General features: G+C 40.3%; 1 protein-coding gene across 4 annotated transcripts in view; it reads left to right on the top strand.

Annotated features, from left to right (window-relative positions):
- Positions 1 to 2,566: 2,566 nt before the first annotated feature.
- Positions 2,567 to 20,667, top strand: part of prickle2b (prickle homolog 2b) — a 210,387-nt gene continuing 192,286 nt past the window's right edge. For 2 of the 4 annotated variants that reach the window (XM_073072317.1, XM_073072316.1), the window contains exon 1: positions 18,271 to 18,420. In XM_073072317.1, the coding sequence (XP_072928418.1) occupies positions 18,379 to 18,420 (42 nt within the window). In that variant the 5' untranslated portion in view covers positions 18,271 to 18,378. Of the gene's footprint in view, positions 2,843 to 18,270; positions 18,421 to 19,074; positions 19,139 to 20,667 lie in introns of those variants that run through there. The other 2 variants (XM_073072318.1, XM_073072319.1) reach the window with 2 other exon arrangements.

The following is a 20,667-nucleotide window of genomic DNA, read 5'->3' as shown; positions in this document are numbered from 1 at the left end:
TTTTGTTCTGAAATGCATATTGGTTAAACATGAAATTATCACAAAGGTAGAACACTGATTCTAAATTATTTCCACAAAATCTTTTCCTCAATGAACACCTTCATGTAGGAAAACAATTGTATGTTTTTTAAAAATGCAAAAAAAAATCTTGTTAAACTGGATTCTGTAATAGGATCATCTCAGTATAACAACAATGATCACAAGCATGGAATATGTTTTATAAACCTAATCAGTTAGTAATTATAATCACATTCATAGTAAGTTTCACAGTAAAATTATTTACAGATAAGCAGACAATTGTCCACATTACTTTATCTCTCTTTCCTAGCAAATATCATTATTGTTTCTAGAGTGACTTGATATTATGCGGTCTCATTCTGGTGATACCTTCATGAATCAACTGTTCAGATATTTTGAATCAGGATCACATTTAATATCATCAGCATATGTCATGAAATTTGTTGACTGTAGCAGCAATAGAATGAAATACATAATAATAGAAAAAACTGAATTACAGTGTTTAGATATTACATTAAATATGCAAAAATAGAAAAAATAGTGAGGTAGTGTTCATGGGTTCAGTGTCCATTTAGAAAATGGGTGGCAGAGGGGAAGAAGTTGTTGCTGAATCATTGAGTGTGTGCCTTCATGCTTCTGTACCTCCTGATGGTAGCAATGAGAATAAGGCATGACCTGGGTGATGAGGGTCCTTAATGATGGATGGCTCTGTTTTGAGGTATTGCTCCTTGAAGATGTCCTGGATGCTATGGAGGCTGGTGCCCATGATGGAGTGAACTAAGTTTACAACTCCTGCAGCTTACTTTGATCCTGTGCAGGTCCCTCCCGCCCCCACCCCCATAGCAGACACTGATGCAGCCAGTTAGAATACTCTTCATGATACATCAGTAGACATTTTCTTTGAAAGTCATGCCAATTTTCTCTAATAATTTTATCTGAACACACTATTATAGTATTCAATTACTTCACTTATTATTTAAGCAGGTGGAAAGATTCTCCATCTTCCGTGTAAGAAATCTCCTTAGTAGTACTCTGAAAACATCATGCTAACACATGCAAACTTATGTTTCCTTGTATAAAAGCAAACTATTGTAAAGGAGAAATAAAGCCTGTAAGAGGATGAAACTGCACAGCAATAACCAGAAGTTACCAAAATAATTTGAAAGGAATACTGGAAATTTATTAGAAACTTTTGGAAATAGTCATTACTCAATTTTCTTTTAAACTCCATAGAAGGCAGGAGTCAGAGAAGTCGGAATGAAAGTGAGAAAAGTAGTGACAAGCAACTGGCACCTCCATCAGAATACAAAGAGTCATAGAACACTACAGCACAGAAACATGGCGATTATTCTGTCAGTTCCATCAACCTGCACCTAGACCCTAGCCGTCCATATCCCTCCCATCCATGTATTTATCCTAACTTCTCTTGAATGTTGAAATAGAACCCGCATCCACCACTTCCACTGGAAGCGTGTTCCACACATCCACCACCCTGAGCGAAAACTTTTCCCCTGATGTTCCCTTTAAAGATGGATTATTTAGGGGGAATATGAAGGGTAACTTTTGCACTGAAGAAGTTCCCCTTCATGAAGATGGAACAAAGCTACCTCTAGTCTGGTTAGTTTCTCCAAAGAAGGAACGGCACACTTTGAGCTGTAAGTGTTTTATACGGTGTTGGGTAAGTCTCCACTTCAAATGAAAAGTGTAGGATCCTGGATAGCCCGGCGGCAGTAAAATGACAAATGTTGCATGTCCTGCAGTTCCAGAGAAAAGTACAGATGGAAAGGGATGGGGTATTGTAGAAACACATAGTGTCCTAGAGGGAATTATCCCTTCAAAATGTTGGCATTGGAAGAAAAGAGGAGGTAGAAGTGATAGTGACGGCAACCTGACAGAGTTCTCTGAAATTAAATAGCTGGTGGGTGGAAGTGATGACGCCTTTGCTTTATTGACTTTTTTAAAAAAATTCTTGTGGCACTGTTACGTAAATACATTTGAAACTGGTATGTTGATAAATTTCATTTGGCCATTTGATATCCCATTATTTTCACAGGATTAAAATCCTACTTAAATCGCCTTCGTTTATTCTGTTTTGGGGGGAATTAATCTACGTACCCACAAACAGCTTCCGCCTTGTTTGCCTCACATAGGAGGCGAATCGGACGATTATTTCTCACGTTGCTCAAACTGAAAGTAAGGTGAGGCATTTCGACACAGTGTCACAATTTTGTGACTGAAACAGGGCGCAACTTCAGGGTGGAGAGCCGGACAAATCAGTCAGTTTCCATGGCACCCGACCCAGGACTTTAACGCAATAGAGGGTCTGTCTCCAGAGTGGCATTAGTGGTGGTGTGGGGGGGATAGTGTGTTCGGGTGAAGGACGGGCTTGGCACGGCTTCCCCTGCAGTGCTCCGAGCGGGCTGCTCCGGCCGCTGGTTATGCAACCGGAGGCAGCCGCGTTGCGCTGACTCAGGTGCCGCTCAGTGCGCGCGCCTCCACTGCCGTGACGCGCGGTTCCAGCACGTGGTGCAAGCGCGTGCCGCCGCGCCAAGCCTCGCTCACGCCGTGGCTCGAGCGTCCTTCAGCCGGTGGCAGGCAGGCAGGTCCTGGCGAGAGCAGCGGCTGCGGCGGCGTGCCGTCCATCTCCCGGCCGGTGTCCAGCCCAGCGGCTGCCCATCCGGAGACAGACAGAGAGAGAGAGAGCGTGTTTCAGCAACAGCTGTTCCGATCCCTTTGGAGGGAGAAATAATATTTTCTCCAAAAAAAAAATAAATCCGGTGGGAGACTGAGGAACCGCGACTCGCGCTGAACTCGGCGGATTCAGGTTTGTCTTGATGTTGATCGAGCTGCGGAGGCGAATCTCGGGCTCGGAACGACGATCGGCAGCGGCAGCTCGTAGAGCGGTGCGGTGACACCGACCTCGGGCACCTCCAGCACCTTGCATCCTTACAGCACCATCCGCTGTCCATCTCCCCTGCACCGGCAATTCCCCCCCGGCCTCACTTCCCGGCACCATCCGCCATGAATCGTAAACAGCAACATCCACCGTTCATCCTTACATCTCCACAGCACCTTGCATCCCCACCCAGCAACATTCGTCCCTCCAGCACCATCACATCCACTGCCCGTCCCCTCCTGCTCCGTTCACCTTCTGTCTCTTCAACGCCGGCCGTCGTCCGTCCATCCCTCCAGCACCGTACATCCGGACAGCACCGTTTACCCCTGTCTCTCAAACACCAACCATTCCTCCATTAACATGCGACTTCCCTGCACCCTGGTACAATCTTCCAACACATCCGCTCTCTCCCCCGGCACCCACCATCTCTTCCCAGCTCCTTCCACCTTCTCCCCCAGCACCTTTCAGCCTCTCTCCCCTGCACCTTCCACCCTATCTTTCTCCCCAGCACCATCCACCCACTGTCACCCCTGCACCTTCCACCCTCTCTGACCCTGGCACCATCCACCCTTCCTCCCCTCGGCACCCACCTCTCTCCCCTGGCTACCACCCTCTCTCCCCCAGACCCACCTTCCCTCCCCAGCACCATCCGCCCTCTCTCCCCCTTCACTCACTGGCACCATCTACCCTCTCTCCCCCAGACCCACCTTCCTTCCCCTGGTACCATCCGCCATCCCTCCCCCAGCACTTTCCACCCTCTCTTACCCCCCCCCCCCCCCACCCACCCCGGCATCATCCGCCCCCTCCCTCCCCAACACCAACCAGCATTTCCTCCCAGCGCCTTCTTCCTTCTCTTCCCAAGCACCTACCACACTGTCCCTCAGCAGCTTCAACGTTCTCTCACCCAGCACCTTCCTCCCTCTCTTCCCCAGTACCTTCCATCCTCCCTCCCCTGGCTACCAGCTCCCTCTCTCCCCTCAGCACCATCTACCCACTCTCACCCTGGAACCTTCCATCCTCTCTGCCCCTGGCACCATCTATCCTTTCTCCCTCGGCACCTACCTTTCTCCCCTGGCTACCACCCTCTCTCCCCCAGAGCTTTCTGTCCTCTCTTCACTAGCACTTTGCACCCTCTCTCCCCCCCAGCACCTTCCATCCTCTCTGCCCCTAGTATCATCTGCCCTCTCTTCCCCAGCACCCACCTTCCCTCCCCTGACACCATTCACCCTCCCTCCCCCAGCATCTTCCACCCTCTGTCCTTCACCACCATCCACCCTGTCTCTCCCCCAGCATCTTCTGCCTTCTCTCCCTCAGCATTTTCAATGTTCTCACCCCCAGTACCTTCCACACTCTATTTCCCTCCCTCTCCAACACCTTCCATCCTCTCTCCCCCAACACCTTCCACCCTATCTGCCGTTTCTCCCCCAGCACACACCTTCCCTTCCCTGGCACCATCTGCCCTCCCTCCCCCAGCAACTTCCACCCTCTCTCCCCCCCCAGTACCATCCACCCTCTTTCTCCCCCAGCACCAACCAGCCTTTCCTCCCGGCACCGACCACCCTCTGTCGTTCAGCACCTTCAATGTTCTCTCTGCCCCAGCATCATTCCCTCTCTCCCCCCGAGCACCTTCAACCCTCTCTTCAATTGCACCTTCCGTCCTTGCTCTTCTGGCACCTCCATCACTTTTCCTTTCTACTCCAGCAACCTTCATTTTCTCTCTCTCTCTCTCTCTCTCTCTCTCTCTCTCTCCCTCTCCCTCTCCCTCTCCCTCTCCCTGCTCTCTTTCTCTCACCATCTGTTCTTCTACCCAACAACTTCCACCTCTCCCAATCCACCCTCTTTCTCCCATATCATTCACCTTGTACCATTTGTCCCCAGTGCCTTGTACCCGCTCTCCCCTGGCGCCTTGGTCTGCCTCAGCTCCATTTGCTGTTCTCTCCCACAGCACCATCTGGCATTCTCTTTCCACCCCATCCCTTCCGTGGCACTTCTGTCTACCTTTCTCGTGGATTTCTTTTGCTTCCCACTCAATCTTAAATTTTTCTTTGGCTTCTTTTCATGATCCTTATTGCTATATATTACTCATTCTCATTCCTATTCTTCCTTTGCACTATTGTGTATCTGCTCACCTTCATTGCCATACTTCCCTTTCCTTTCTCCTGTCAATTGTAATTGATGCTAGTCAATTGACGTTTACCGGCATTTATTTTTTCTCTCTTTTTCTCCATTTTGTTTCTTTTCTCTCTGCGCTTCCCATGCTCTTGAAGTCAGTGTATTCATTATCTGGCAAATCACCAATGGCTCTGTGCTCTTCCTCTTCATGGTTCTTGCTTAACATGTGCCCCATTGGCACAATCTGTTTATGTATGGGAGTAAAACATACATAAACAGGGTCTTCCACCCCTTTCCTATAGATTGAGGTAGCCAACATATCTAGTGTGATAATCAAATGAAAGCTGTTTTCAATGAGATCAGTTGGAGATCCAGCAAGTTTGCGATTAGGAGGTGGGTAATGCAATAGCATGACACACCAAGGGAGATATGTGCATCCTGAGCCAAAAACATGTGTGCCCAGCACTGAGTTTTGTCCAAGAAGAGTATTCTGAAATATTCCAAAATACTATTATAAAGATGAATTTGAAGTATTTACCTTGGTGGTATAGATAGAGACTGGAGGTAGTTATGATTTGCAGAAGCATTCTGAAGATATAGCAAAATTTTCCACATTTCATTTCTCCACTCGTTGTACAAGTGGGTGGTTTATTACCCTGGTGAAAGAAAACTGGAGAAAGTGACCTGCATTTATATAAAGCTCCATTTACTTATTGTTACAGCATCTTCAGCCCATTGCGACCATCCCTTTTCCCTGCCAATGTTATCTCCTTCACATGCCTATCAACTTCTTTTGGTTTTTCAGCCACCTACAGATACTAAGCAGTTGCCATTTAAACTACTAGTGTACCTTTGGGAAACAGGAAGAAACTAGAGCAGCCAGTGGAAACCCACCCAGTCTCAGGAAAATATAGAAATAACATCCTTTTCAGAGCCTGGCATCCTATTCAAACCTAGGCCCCAGAAGCTGTGAGAAAGCAGCATTAACCATGGTGCCAGTGTGGCTCAAGCTTTGTTAATGGATATCCATGTAAGTAGAATTTGTTTCCTACTTTGATGTTCACATTATCTTCAGAATAGAGCACTGGTGACATTCCTGTAAATGTCCAACCAGCTAAATGGAACCAGTTGTTAGGAATCCCACTTCTAAGTGTCAGACCTATCTATCTAGCTTCCATTACGGAACCTGATTAAATGCCTGATGTACTCTGTACTTAACTAACTCAGAATTGACTCAGTTCCAATTTTCTCATGTCAGGTACATTATTGTGAAGCAACAATGATCTGTATTTATAGCTTCCACAGACCTTCCCCTGATGTCTTTCATAACATACACAAAAGGTCAGCAGGAATGTCAGAGAAACAGGCCTTGTTGTGCTATTTCTATTTGATTTCTATTGATCCATTGAAGTCACAGTATTTAACCAGGAAACTTCAACAAAAGTTTGTGTTCTTGTATGTTTAATATATTTCATCATTTATGTTGACATAGAAAGAGGCCATTTGGCACATCAAGTCTATGTTAGACCTCATGCAGTCCTATCAGTCCAATTTCTTATTGCTAATACCCCCACACAAGTTTTGATTACACCAGGTTAATTTTGTATGGGCAATTATATAACAGCCAGCATGTCTTTGGGACATGGGAGGAAGCCAGAGCACCTAGAAAAACCTCAGTCACAAGGAAAGCATGCATTTTCCACAGACACCACATGCAATGAGGATAGAAGCAGTCACTGGAGTTGTGAGATCTCAGCACTTTCTGCAGCACCACTGTGCCAACCTTTGTGATAACTGTAATATAAGAATTGTAGATTCTCTAAATAGTGTAAATATTTTCCAGGATAGTTTTCAGTTGGAAGGGAAATGGATCATTGTTCTGCTATTTGGTGAGATTATGGTTGATTAATAATCTACCTCCTTTGGCTCACATCCTTAAATCACTTTAGTTAACAAATTCTGAACTAAACTACCAATGATTGCTATTTCCAGAAAATTGTTCTGCACTGCTATTTTTCATTCCTATAGGAGTGTTTCCAAACTTGACACCTGGAAGACTAGGGTCTCATTTTAGATGATCTCCTATTTCTAGGTTTCCAACCAGTAGGAAAAATGTTTTAAAAGAGAACTTGACAGATGCTTTTCATATTCATGAAAACTTTAGTCTAATTCCCTATCCTCCATTTTAAGCACTGTGCCACAATAGAAATTCATCACAATTCAGTAGTGCAAAATATGCTGGATTATATTCGTCCAGCAATTTGTACTTGTGCAGTGAATCATGATTGACTTTTGAATTCTGTGTCACTTTCTGATCCTATCCAATATTCTTAGTGATCAGGAAGTTACTAATCTTGAGCTTGAGCTTCTAATGTCCTCTGATTTGGAGATGAACCAACTCAGTGAAGGAATTTCATTCTTAGCTCTAGATTTTAATTCTTAGACTAAGAAACAGCTCTAGATTTTGCAGCTGTGGGAAGCATCTCCTTGTTTTTTTCTTGTCATCCTTTTGAAGATCATCTCTCATCTAAATGCCAGAGAATATTGGACATCTGCTACAAAAAAAAGATATTTAATCATGGGATCAAAAGTACAGAAAGGATTAAAGAACACAGGAATTGAAATGATTAAGCTATCTGAAGAAGCTGGAGATTTTTTTGCTTTAAAAATAAATGGTTTAAAAGGATGCAAAAAATATTTCTATTTAATAGTTAAGTCCAGAGTAGGGTATAAATTTAAAAAGACCACTAATAAAATTAGCTATTTTTGTTGAGCACAGATAGTGGTTTGAATGTGGGATACTCTGTCATAGGATATTTGAAACAAATAACATTTAAGGGAAGGGGTGGTGTAAATATAAGAAAAATAGGAAGGAAAAAAGAGAAAATAATTACAGAACAGTCTGTTTTCTTGAATATAAGCATTGATACATATTAATTGAGCTGCATATTCTGTTTAAGTACTGTAGATTCTATGTAATTCTGTGGCAGTTTTGATCAAAGTATTCCAGAGGGTCCTTCAGTCCTATGCACAAACAAATATTGAAGTCAGGGAATTCAGTTAGCAGGGAATCTGCTACAGGTGTTGACTACTGCAGGTTTTAAAAGTGGTATGATTTTGTCACAGTTCAAGCTTTTCATTTTAAACCTGAGTCCTTCAGCCTTTGGTTTTGTTTAAAAAAAGCAAAACCTCAAATTTGAACGTATTTGAACCATTTATGCCTTATAATATTTGAAAGTTCTGGAAAATTTACTCTTGAGCTTTCTATTCTACTGTCTATAATTTCACAAATTTTTCCTAATAAGTTTTTGTAGTAAATCTTAGGTTTCCATCCAATCCATTCCATCTTCTGCATAGAAAATCAATACTGTAAATTTAGTTTGCAAATTTAAACCTCAAATTTACAAATAAACGAAAAAGATCTTTCGGTTGTTGCTACTAAGGTAATTCAGTAAATACTCTGTTATCAGGTGCCCTATGTTACGATTTTTTAAGATTTCAGATAAAAATATGTCAAATAATCAAATTATCTGCCTTAAATTGTTTCATTATGTTGCCATTTTTTTAGAGAATTTCTCAGAAGCAATCACTTATTTGAATTTTCATCGTGTTTCACTGTACACAGACCAGCAGTTTCTCTATCCTCTTGACTTATATAATAGACTTTTTTCTTACTGTCATTTTTTTCTCCATCATGTTGGCTACTTTTTGTGCTGGGACCATTGGAATTACTTCTATTACAATAGAAAAATTACTTTTGCTTCTCCAGTTATTAATTCCTAGCAATTTTTCTCATAAAGAAAGTGCTATTTGAAATCTATGTAAGTTCAGTAACAAAACATCCAAATTAATATTATTGCAGGTATAAAATTTGTGTTGTTTGAGTTCTAATGCAGAGATTTAACTATCATATATAGGTATCAATGCTATGTTATAACATTAGAGAATTATACGAATTTGATGTAGATTATACTTTTTTAAGAAAGATTCATAGAAGAAAATTTCAAATCATGAGAATTTCTGGAGCAGCTTTTGAGTTGTATTCATCATTTTGTAGATGGTTCAAAGAATAATGAGTTGTGTTCAGTTCAGTAAAGAAATCAGAACAGTTTGTTCATAGCTCATATAATTTCAATTTTATATGTTCACTTTGGCCTTAGCTGTTAGAAATATCACCTTAATACATATGTTAATGTAATCAGCTTTGATTAAAGGAATATAATATGTATTAAATTTATTTAGTTTGAGACAGACAGTAACGATTTAAAATAGCTATAATTTTTTTATAAGCTTTAACTAATATGGGTCATTTTCTCTCCTTTTATTAAGTACTACAACTTTGGGTGTTTCCTTATTACCTTGTCATCAGATATATACCTTAATGATATTTAAAGGACATTATTCATGAAATTTAACTCCAGTACGTTGTGAAAATTGTTTTGAACTTTATCCTCATGATTTAGCTGGGCACATTATCAAGCAGTTGCAATTTCATATTGCAATTTCATAGGACTGAATTATAAAGGATGGCAAAAGAAACTTTCGTCTTATAAAGGGAAGCTTACTAAAGACTATAATGTTAAGGAAGCAATATGACATTGTAAATAATATAATAAAAGTACTTCAATCAAAGTAAATATAAAATGTTTCAAAAACAATATAATGTAAAAATCAAGCAAATAAAAGACTACTGGTGCACTAAAAGTAATATTTGGGCAGCAACTGAAAACAATCTTCCTGGGGCAAATTTTCATTGTTTCTGCAACTGAACTCAGGGATCATAATGTGTGATTACCAAACCCATTATTTACTGTGCTGCCAGCACTGCAGCATAGTGTTATATGTTCATTATTAATTGTTTTATATCCATTTATACTTCTCATTAGCTGAAAATATTAGCAGAGACTAATTCCATGTCAGCCTTAATCAACCAAAGCTGGCCTGCAGCTCCTGGAAGAATGGAAAAGTTGAAAAGACCAATGTCCAAAGATTCAATACCAAGACTCATGCCTTGGGGACCCTGATAAGTACCAGAGGAAGTTCAATAACTTTCTCCATCAAGTGCCCCATTAACCTCAGTCATTACTGAAATCACTGACCTAGCCAATGACATCTATTGATAAAGAATTGCATCCAATTTTAAAATGTTTTAGCACATTAAAGATTGGCAGGAGATTCAAGGGACAGCAATAGACTGAATTCTGGAGGATCACAGTAGGCCAGGCAGCATCTGTGGAGGGAGTAGAGAGTCAATGTTTCAGGTTGAGACCCTTCATCAATATATGAGATGTCAGCCATCCATTTCCCTCTACAGTTGCTGCCTGATCTGTTGAGTTTTTCCAACATTTTATTGTGTAACTATTTCACCCATATAGATTCCATGATGTACTCAGGCACATTTCCCTACTTTTTTTTAGATTATCAAATGAAAATTTGCAAAGGGGCAAATGAGCTTTCATGTGTCAATCTTCATGGAGAAGACACTGGTGAACTTTAGTGGAATGGTGGCTGTTGAACTTGTGCTCAGTGAACCCAAAACATCATTTTATTGCATAATTTATATGCTTTCTTGGACATGTGCTCACTCACAAGTGGTTAAGTTGTAAATTTTTTATAAAATAACTGAGGATATTGAGCAGGTAAGCAGGTGGCTCATTAAGAAGTCTGCCTTCGTTGTGAAGAAGCTAAAGGCATCTTGCACTGGTGTTTTTTTTTTTGTACTGCTTGGTGCTCATCCTTTCCAATGTGATTTTTCCCAGCTTTGTTTATACACTTGTAACCCAGCCAGCTGCCATACCAAAACAGCCTTCTGCTTTGCAAGTTCAGGCTTATCACAATGGCAGTGAATTACTGGTATTATAATACAGATATTATAATTTTATTGCTATAACAAAATATCAAGAACTGGTTAGCCAATCTTTCTCAATATAGTATTAGTGGGGAGGTCCTTATTACTGTTGAACATTCCTGTATGCCTCAAGAGGTTCAGTGAGATATTGTCTGGAGTGTTAAAATGGCAGCATCACATGACCAGGCTGCATTTGATGCAGCATCCATACCACTTTGTAGTTAGTAACAATCTGCTGGATGAAATCTGTGGGTTGACCAGCATCTTTTGGGGGGAGGGGTGGGTGGGGAAGGAATTGTTGATATTTCTGTTTAAAACTCTGCTTCACTGAGAAAGGAGATGGCCAACATAAGGGGACAAGAGGATAAGGGGAATTGTGTGACAGGAGCACAAGGAGATAGATAGACTGAGGAGAGGTGTAAAATGATGGGCAGGTTGTGCCAGGGAGGGGAAGGGTACTTAATCTGAGCTTCTCCAACAGATTGTTGCAGCATACACACTGTCTTGTGTTTCCACTACTTAGTTTGATCTTTTATGTATCAACTATATTAACTACCTCAGAGTTTGAGCTATACATTCAGTGCTGCATTATTCACCCTCTTAGTGTTTCCAAATTTCAAAATTGCCTACAAAGTTTATTGTAGCACATTAACCATTTTTTCCTATTCCTATTGATTTTTGTTTTCTTGTAGAAGTGTAAAAATTAGCAAGGTGATGTGGAAGAGCCTGGAGTTCTTGTTTTCTAGCTATATAGTTTCTATTTGCATTTTCATCTGATTTGGAAGCTCAGTGTGAAAGACTTAATTAACTCAAAATACACTGCAAGCTTGGGAGTTGAATCTGAGGCAAAATATCACATTGGTAGGATTATATATATATAGAAGATGAGCAGATCATTCTGCTGGAGTATTACTGGCTGTTGATGCCCCTAAACCTCTTGTCCTTATCCATTTAACCATTAGAAGAATCTTGTATTCCCTCATGTAATGCTTAGCAAGCTTTCCTTTAAATATTTGAAACATCTGTGGATAAAGTAACTGCGGATGAAACTTGTGGGACAAAAGTAGTTTTGAACATTAAATGGTAGCAGTTAATATAGCTAAAATCTATCTTAAATGAGATTGGGGTAAATTATTGAAAAGCAGTAATCAGGTAAGTAAACAAATGCTGAACTTTACATTATAGAGAAAATCACATCAAATTGCAATGCTCTTCTAAAACCACATCTTGAGTACTGCATATGGTCCTTATCAACACGAAATGAGAGAGTGGAAGAATGTAAGTGGAAAACTACATGACTAATGCCAAAACTGTTCATAATTTATTTGGTAAATACAATTGGGGTATAATTTTTCTAAGTTCATTATACCATCTATTATTATATGCTCTAGCGGCACATTTGGATAGCAGTAACAGGATTGGTCCGAGTCAGCATGGATTTACGAAGGGGAAATCATGCTTGACTAATCTTCTGGAATTTTTGAGGATGTAACTATGAAAATGGACAAGGGAGAGCCAGTGGATGTAGTGTACTGGACTTCCAGAAAGCCTTTGGTAAGGTCCCACATAAGAGATTAGTGGGCAAATTTAGACCACATGGTATTGGGGGTAGGGTACTAACATGGATAGAAAATTGGTTGGCAGACAGGAAACAAAGAGTAGGGATTAACGGGTCCTTTTCAGAATGGCAGGCAGTGACTAGTGGGGCACCGCAAGGCTTGGTGCTGGGACCGCAGATATTTATAATATACATTAATGATTTGGATGAAGGGATTAGAAGTAACATTAGCAAATTTGCAGATGACACAAAGCTGGGTGACAGTGTGAAATATGAGGAAGGTGTAAGGAGAATGCAGGGTGACTTGAACAGGTTGGGTGAATGGGCAGATGCAGTTTAATGTGGATAAATGTGAGGTTATCCACTTTGGTGGCAAGAACAGGAAGGCAGATTACTATCTGAATGGTGTCAAGTTAGGAAAAGGGGAAGTACAACGAGATCTAGGTGTTCTTGTACATCAGTCACTGAAAGTAAGCATGCAGGTACAGCAGGCGGTGAAGAAAGCTAATGGCATGTTGGCCTTTATAACAAGGGGAGTTGAGTATAGGAGCAAAGAGGTCCTTCTGCAGTTGTACAGGGCCCTGGTGAGACCACACCTGGAGTATTATGTTCAGTTTTGGTCTCCAAAGTTGAGGAAGGACATTCTTGTTATTGAGGGAGTGCAGCATAGGTTCACGAGGTTAATTGCTGGGATGGCGGTACTGTCATATGTTGAAAGATTGGAGTGACTGTGCTTGTATGCACTGGAATTTAGAAGGATGAGAGGGGATCTGATTGAAACATATAAGATTATTAAGGGATTGGACACGCTAGAGGCAGGAAACATGTTTCCGATGTTGGAGAAGTCCAGAACCAGAGGCCACAGTCTAACAATAATGAGTAAGCCATTTAGAACGGAGTTCAGGAAAAACTTTTTCACCCAGAGAGTTGTTGATCTGTAGAATGCTCTGCCTCAGAAGGCAGTGGAGACCAGTACTCTGGATGCTTTCAAGAAAGAGTTAGATAGAGCTCTTAAAGATAGCAGAGTCAAGGGATATGGGGAAAAGGTAGGAACGGGGTACTGATTGTGGATGATCAGCCATGATCACATTGAATGGTGGTGCTGGCTTGAGGGGCCAATTGGCCTACTCCTGCACCTATTGTCCCTAACAACACATGAACCACTCCTGATTCCTGTTGGTCTCTGAGGTGTTTGAGGAAGTTTGGCACAGTCCTCCGTGTCCAGTGGTAGCAGAAGCTGAGGCTGTAGAGATGCATAGTGTGCACCCTTTATGGTAGCTGTAGCAATTGTTAATATATATTTCTACACCAGCTGCCAACAGGCTTGCAGATATCTCCTTACACTGCATCTTTCGCTCAGTGGATGACCTTCCAGCAGCAAGTGACGTTTCTCACATTGCACATAGAATTCAGAATCCTTTGCTATGCAAGTTCTCAGGGCAAACATCAACAAAGACCACTGCATCCTTTTTGAGACATTCTTGGCTATTGCATACTCCAGGAGGAGGTTGATTGCTTCTTCTGCAGCACAACCCATTCATGGTAGGATGGAGGCCAAAACTCTGCAAGAAGGATGTGATAGGAAGGATCTCCCTCACCACTATCCAAGTGAAGTGTCTTTGATTGTGAGTTCCAGATATAAGATGTTCTGCCAAATAACTATGTGAGTCTGCTTAGGGAACCTTCTCACGGAATCAAAGACAACCTTCCCCTGCAGGGTCTTGAAGATACCCACTGTCTAACGGATGTGGTCAAAGGTATTTACCTGCAGCTTTTCCTGGAAAGATGGATGGTATGGCTTGTTTCAGCTGCCTGGAATATGACAACTTCAGATCATGTTGACACATGGTATTTGTGTACTCCAGTGCCTTGCTAAGCTTGATTTAGCCACACAATAAGATGGCTATCTTTTTGTACCTCTTTCGGTGGAGTCAGATATCATTCCTTGATAGACATGATGCATCGTGGATCTCCAGATGAAATGGATGACTACTGTAGCATAGAAGTGGGATATAGGCCATAACTGTACCAGTACAGTGACATTGAAAGCTGCTTCCACCAGATGACCAGGTTCTTTTCCATCATTGATAGTATTACATCCACATTGCTAATTTCATGTTCACCTTGGGTATCTGTTCTAACCAATTCTTATCACACAATTTAGTTTCTCCAGCCAGATTACCTTCAGACAGTTGGATCTGATGGTGAAGGGAACTGAGAATCAATGGGCCAGTTGTTTGGCCTTATTCTTGTTGCATTTGGCACTGAATACTACAATCAGTGTAAACTATTTGTAGATGTTGATCAATCTGTTGACAAACTGTGACCTTAAGCAGAAGACAGTAACATCTATGTACATGGAGTCTTTGCCCCCACTGCCTGCTATTGTTACTCCTCACCCCCATGTCCTTCTTAAAGGATAAGGATAAAGGCAACCCACAAACAAGACAGAGGAAAAAGGGCAGCCATGTCCAACTCAGATTTGATGTGGAAGCTTTCTGTTTTGCACCTATTAATTTACACTGCAGAGTGTAATGGTTTTGTTTTATTTAGGAAACAGTTGAGGCCGGTTCATTGGCTATATTTAAGAGGAAGTTAGATATGGCCCTTGTGGCTAAAGGGATCAGGGGGTATGGAGAGAAAGCAGGTACAGGGTTCTGAGTTGGATGATCAGCCATGATCATACTGAATGGCGGTGCAGGGCCGAATGGCCTACTCCTGCACCTATTTTCTATGTTTCTATACTTTATTCATAACATGTACATTAAAAGCATCGGTAATGTCTTTCTCTACATTCATGGTATCATCAATTCTAAGTGTTATCTCACAATGCATCAATGCCACTCAAATTTCCTCATTAAAACGTGTACACATGAAGGATTAAAAAAGTTGTGAAACTGGGTGGAGCCCCTCACTTTCCAGTTGTGGCAAGGCCTTCCTAAGGAGTCCTTATGGTGACTTTATCAAATTTGTGTATATCACAGCAAGTACTTCTCCTTGGCATACTGCAGTTCATAACATTTGCTTGTAACTTTTCTCCTTACACTGGAAGAAAAGTCACAAACTAACTGGTGTGTCTTTTACTGATTTGAGAATATTTCACAGCAGTCGATGCTTCAATATGTATTCTTGGGGAAAGACCATTGATCACAGTATTCTGTTAACAACCTGCTCAAGGTGGACTTTGACAAAGATCATTTCATCCTTTTCCAGACCTTGGTAAATGAACAACTCACAAAGAGGTGGAAAATGATCTAATCTGCAGTGAAACCACCTCGAGAACAGTGGGCAATGGGAGTGAGAAAGATCTGACAGGGAAGACTGCAGTAACTTTCAAGTCAAGCGAGGTGTCAGTGCTTGTTTGTGAGTTCTGGAGATGAGGCATCCTGCGAAATCATTTTGACAGCTTGAGAAACTATTCCATAGGTTTCTTCTCTGACAAGGCTTGCAAGATGTTCGGTGCTCACCTCTGCTTGCTGAACTTGCGGTTAAAAGTGCTTTTCCACAGAAACTTTTCTTGGTCAGACAGGTAATGTGGCAAGTGAATTAAACATTGTAGGCAGTGAGATTAGGCTGGTTCTTGTGAAAGTGAACACCTCCTGACACTTGCTGTCAGTATACTTCAGTTCTACACAGCTTGATGCAAGTATCTGAAGCTTTGTAAGATACATTTTCTCTTCCTCGTTTGGAGATTTGTACATCATTTCCTGACAGTCAAAGAAACTTTATTCCTAAAATATGCACGAAATACAAAATAGTCCTTGACTTTCTTTACATTTATAAGGGTCCAGTCTAAGCATTCTTAGTGTTGTCAAATCTATGCAGAGTTGAGAGCTGGGGTTTAATTATAATTTTGCAGCGAAGGTGGTTTGGCTGCAACCAATATAATTTACTCAAGGGACGACATTATAAAACTGCACGCAATATTGATAAACTAATTAGAAATAATTGTAAAACAAGACAGCACGCTATTAAAGGAATGGTTTTAAAGGGCGGTGTGAATAATACGTTTTAGAAATTTGAAGCTACAGTTCTGTACAAAGTAATTTAGAACCAGCCATCTGGTGCACCGTGAAACCGAATCATACCTAACTCGAAGGAAAATGGTTGAGTTTAGGCCTGATGAATGGTAGCTTCGCAAAGATTTTAGCATGGTATCACCAACATTTACTTCTGTGGTCTGACCTGAACTTTCAGTACCTTAAACGTATTTATGCAGAATTATATAATGCGAGTTAAAACATATTTCTATGTATTCGCCAGCACTGGGGCGAAGAGTCGCCAATAAAAAATACAATAGGTGACTATAAATCTTTTCCGTCACCTAGCAACTGATACAATGAATCGAAAGTAAAAAGGAGTCAGTATCATTCATTGCAATGGTTCACAGCTGTCAACTTGGCATTCGCAAAAAATATATATATAACTGGGTATTAGAAGGGAGGTCTTTACATTCTTAGCAGTTCAATAGTAAGTGCCCTTTGCGTGATACCATAATATTATTCGTTAGAGTTAAATAGAAACTGAATGTATTTTTTCCTGTTAAATGCCGTCAAGTTATTTGTGACAATTAGCCTGGATAATGTTATGAAGAAAATACTCTAATGATTACAAATTACTTAAATTAAGCAATTGTCAAAAATGGCACTTATTTTGGTCTGTTCGTCCGGTTAATTTGGTCTAGTCCCGCGGTCCGATACAAATGACGACCAACACACGTGATAACTTTTTTTGTGTTCTATTACCCTAATATAAATATTTTAACATAAACATAAAAAGTCACATACCTAATAAAGCGATAAAGAGGGCGTATTTATGTAATTTGATTTTCAACAAATCATCAACTTGATTTTTTAAATTTGATGCATTCTTGCAATTATACAGTAAAGAATGGGGAGAGCATTGGAAGTGTGTAATTAACTTTTTCATATGCAAATCTCCATCAGCAACGTTTACACAACAAATGCACTTTCAATCTGAAGGGAAATGTTCTCTGTACATAAATGTGGTCCTCTCACTTATTTCTTCAGATTTAAACTCCAGTTTTTTTTTTAAAAACATACTTTACCTGACTTGAAATTGAACTGCAGTTTCTTGTATTCCTAACTTTGCCTCCAAAAGCTTTGCTTCATTTTTTAGTTTCTCAATAATGTAGCTCTTTAAATTAAGTTTCTTCGTAAAAAAAATACTGCTTCCTTGTCAGGGGAAAGAAAAATACTAATTCTTTTCCTCTCAGGTATTATTCGTTTTTTGATAACGTTGCTCATAATTCACCCATAATTTCTGCGTTTCCTTCTCGTATTCTTTCTTGAGTAATTCTTTGTGCGTTTGTTCCTGGTAGAAAATTATTGGAGAGTGTCATTTGGCGGGCAGTTTTCACCTCTAACCATACTTGTCTTTGCTGCCTCTCAAATTGTTGTCTTATTCCCCCCCCCCAAAACTGACTTTCGCTCCAGTTATTTTCCACCACTTCAGTACTGTGCCACCGATGATTCCCATGAATTTCCCCATCCTGTATTGAAATGCAGTAAGGGTAAAAATTATTTCCAATTGTACATTTTTAATATCTCCTGATTTATTTCTTCAGTATTCAGTTCACTAAAATAATTTCGATCGTCTTTTGGTATTAAAATGAAAACGTAACTGCCTACTTCATTTTTATTTACTGTGATTAAAATATTTTACAAAATCCAATTATTTCTAGAGCAACAAGAATACAAAATATTAGTTTATATACCCATTCTGGTAGGTTGTGAGCCGCTATTTGTTGCAGGGGCGGAGTAAGTGACCGGAAGAGGGGAAATTTCCATTCACAATATTGTTGCGAGCCGGTGAGAACTCGAGCGCCGCTCTCAGGAGCTGTAGTTACGGAGTCGGCTAATTTCTCTTTTTCTAGACTCTGTCCTAAAAAGGCTCTCCGACCAAGCGGCACTGATCTACTTTGATATGTTCAGCCGTAGCTCGAAAAAGCGAAACTCGGGCAAATGGGTGAGTATTGTGTGCCAAGTTCGAGGCATGTATTTAGGAGCGTAGTTTCACCTTACGAGTTACATTTTGGAGGGCAATTTGAGCTGCCCATCCCCCCTCTACCGTGCGCACTACCGAGGCAGGAATATACCGCAAAGGTTAAGATTTTTTTTTCCCGATTTTGGTGTAGTGTCATTGTTGCTGCGTTAGACTGTCATTTTCGGGAAGCATTAAGGCTGTCAGTTTGTGTTTCATAACCTAGCACCCGTATTGGTTGTGTAGAGAGCGACTGCTCAGACCTGCGCTGCTCTACCTTTTTATTCTGCTTGCGCTAGCAAGTTTTAACGCCATGGTATTCACCTTTCTTATGCTCTCCCTTGAATCGTAGGCTTTCTTTTGTGTATCGGGTTAATAGGCATGAAATGCGAGTCCAAGTTCTTTTAAAGAACTGGCAGTTGCGTAGGAAGTAGTACAGTATGTCAATCGGATACGGCTGTCGAAGACTCTTCAGCTGAGGATAGGAATGATCCTTTTCATTAAGACCGGGAAGTAGAAGGAAATCTCATTGCGTATTTTGAAAGTGGGATTATATGCAATGCAATTTTGTTAAACCGTACAGTTGCAGGCACTATACTTCGCAAAAGGGAACATTTTTTTTTTAACATTGTTTTGAATGTAAGATGATAAAGCAGTACTTTCCCAATATCAGGCTACTTTTGGTTGTACACTGGACGTCACGGTGAGTTTATAGTTTGTAAAAGATTTTGAATATTTAGATCTGTTTGAATATTTAGCTTTCATTCATTTTTGGATGTTGCCTACAGGCTGGAATCCATTTTTCTTTTTAAGCTTTTTAATGTCAATTATCTGTCTGTCTGTATCAAAGGTGAAGCGACAGTTCTATATAGTCCGAATTATGGAGAGGAACTAAAAGTAAAGACTGAAATGTTAGAATCTCATCAGTGAAATAGACCTGTAATTCATGTGAATTGATCATGTTTAACTCGTTTACAGCAATTGACCTCAAATACACTTGGTTTATTAGTAAAAACTTTTGTAATCGATTATATTCTGAAAAATATTACAACTGGTAGGTAGGTTTAATCGTCAAATCACTTTCACAGTAATGTAAATATCATGAGTGGAAAGCTGAACTACATTATTTATTCACTTGTATGTTCTTGAAACTGATCTCCTGCTAAATGACTATTTTGATTTTATTCTGAAGCCAAAATATGAGCACATTGAAAATTTATATTAAGTGATAGAAATCTTAATTTTTTTCCTAAAATTCCAGCAGATTATCTACTTAAGTACTTTAAAATTTAATTTTATTAATTACATTAATTTGACTTTATTTCCACTGTCCTGTTTATGGAAGTGCAGCTAAATAATTTCAAGAGGATGTTTTCCTTTAGAGTATCAAGCTGATTGCTTCATTGACTCAAAGTGCATGGTAAGAAATTCTGTCCATTTGTGGTCTTTAGAGAGAACATATTTTAATACTAACCTTTAAAAAGTATTTAATATACTTTAAAATAAGCTTTATTTACAACTTCAGGATGCCAGAAAAAATGAAACCCATGCCACAAAACCCCCAAATACTTGAGATTATGCAGTATCCTGTAGAGAGAGAATGAATCTGTAGGTTGCCAGAAAATATTAAAGAGCAGGTTAATTGAATAGAGACGTGGTATATGGAATTCAGTCCAAAGATGACAAATGGATTTCAATACAGATATTCTGAGGTGATGCATTGTAGGAAGTCAAACCAGTGTAGGATTTACTATATCATTAATGGTAGGGCACAATGAAGTGTAATGGGACAGAGAGACATGAGTGTTTAGAAAGCAGCATCACAGGTAGACAATGGGGTGAAAAAGGCATTTAGCATGCAGGTCTTCATCTATCAGAGCATTGATTTTAGGAGTCAGGTTGTAGTTGTATAAATCATTGGTGAGGTCACACTTGGCCTACTGTCTACAGTTTTGGTTACTCTGTTATAGGAAAGATGTGCTTAAAATGGAAAGAGTGCAGAGAAGATTTATAAGGATTTTGTCAGGGCTACAAGGCTTAAGTTATATGGAGAAGTTGGCTAAGCTTGGTCTTTAGTCCTTGGACGTAGGAAATTTGTGGGGAGGTGTAACCTTATTGAAAAGTTTGAAATACTGAGAGGCATAAATAAGATGGATGGCAGTAGTCTTTTCCTCAGGATAGGGGCAACAAAGCTAGAGTTGATGCAGTTACTATAGTGTCATTTTAAAAAGA

The sequence above is a fragment of the Hemitrygon akajei genome, chromosome 19 (assembly GCF_048418815.1).
Source record: "Hemitrygon akajei chromosome 19, sHemAka1.3, whole genome shotgun sequence".
NCBI classification, from domain to species: Eukaryota; Metazoa; Chordata; class Chondrichthyes; order Myliobatiformes; family Dasyatidae; genus Hemitrygon; species Hemitrygon akajei.
The sequence above is the reverse complement of the archived record's forward strand: the minus strand, read 5'-3'. Positions and strand labels throughout refer to the sequence as shown.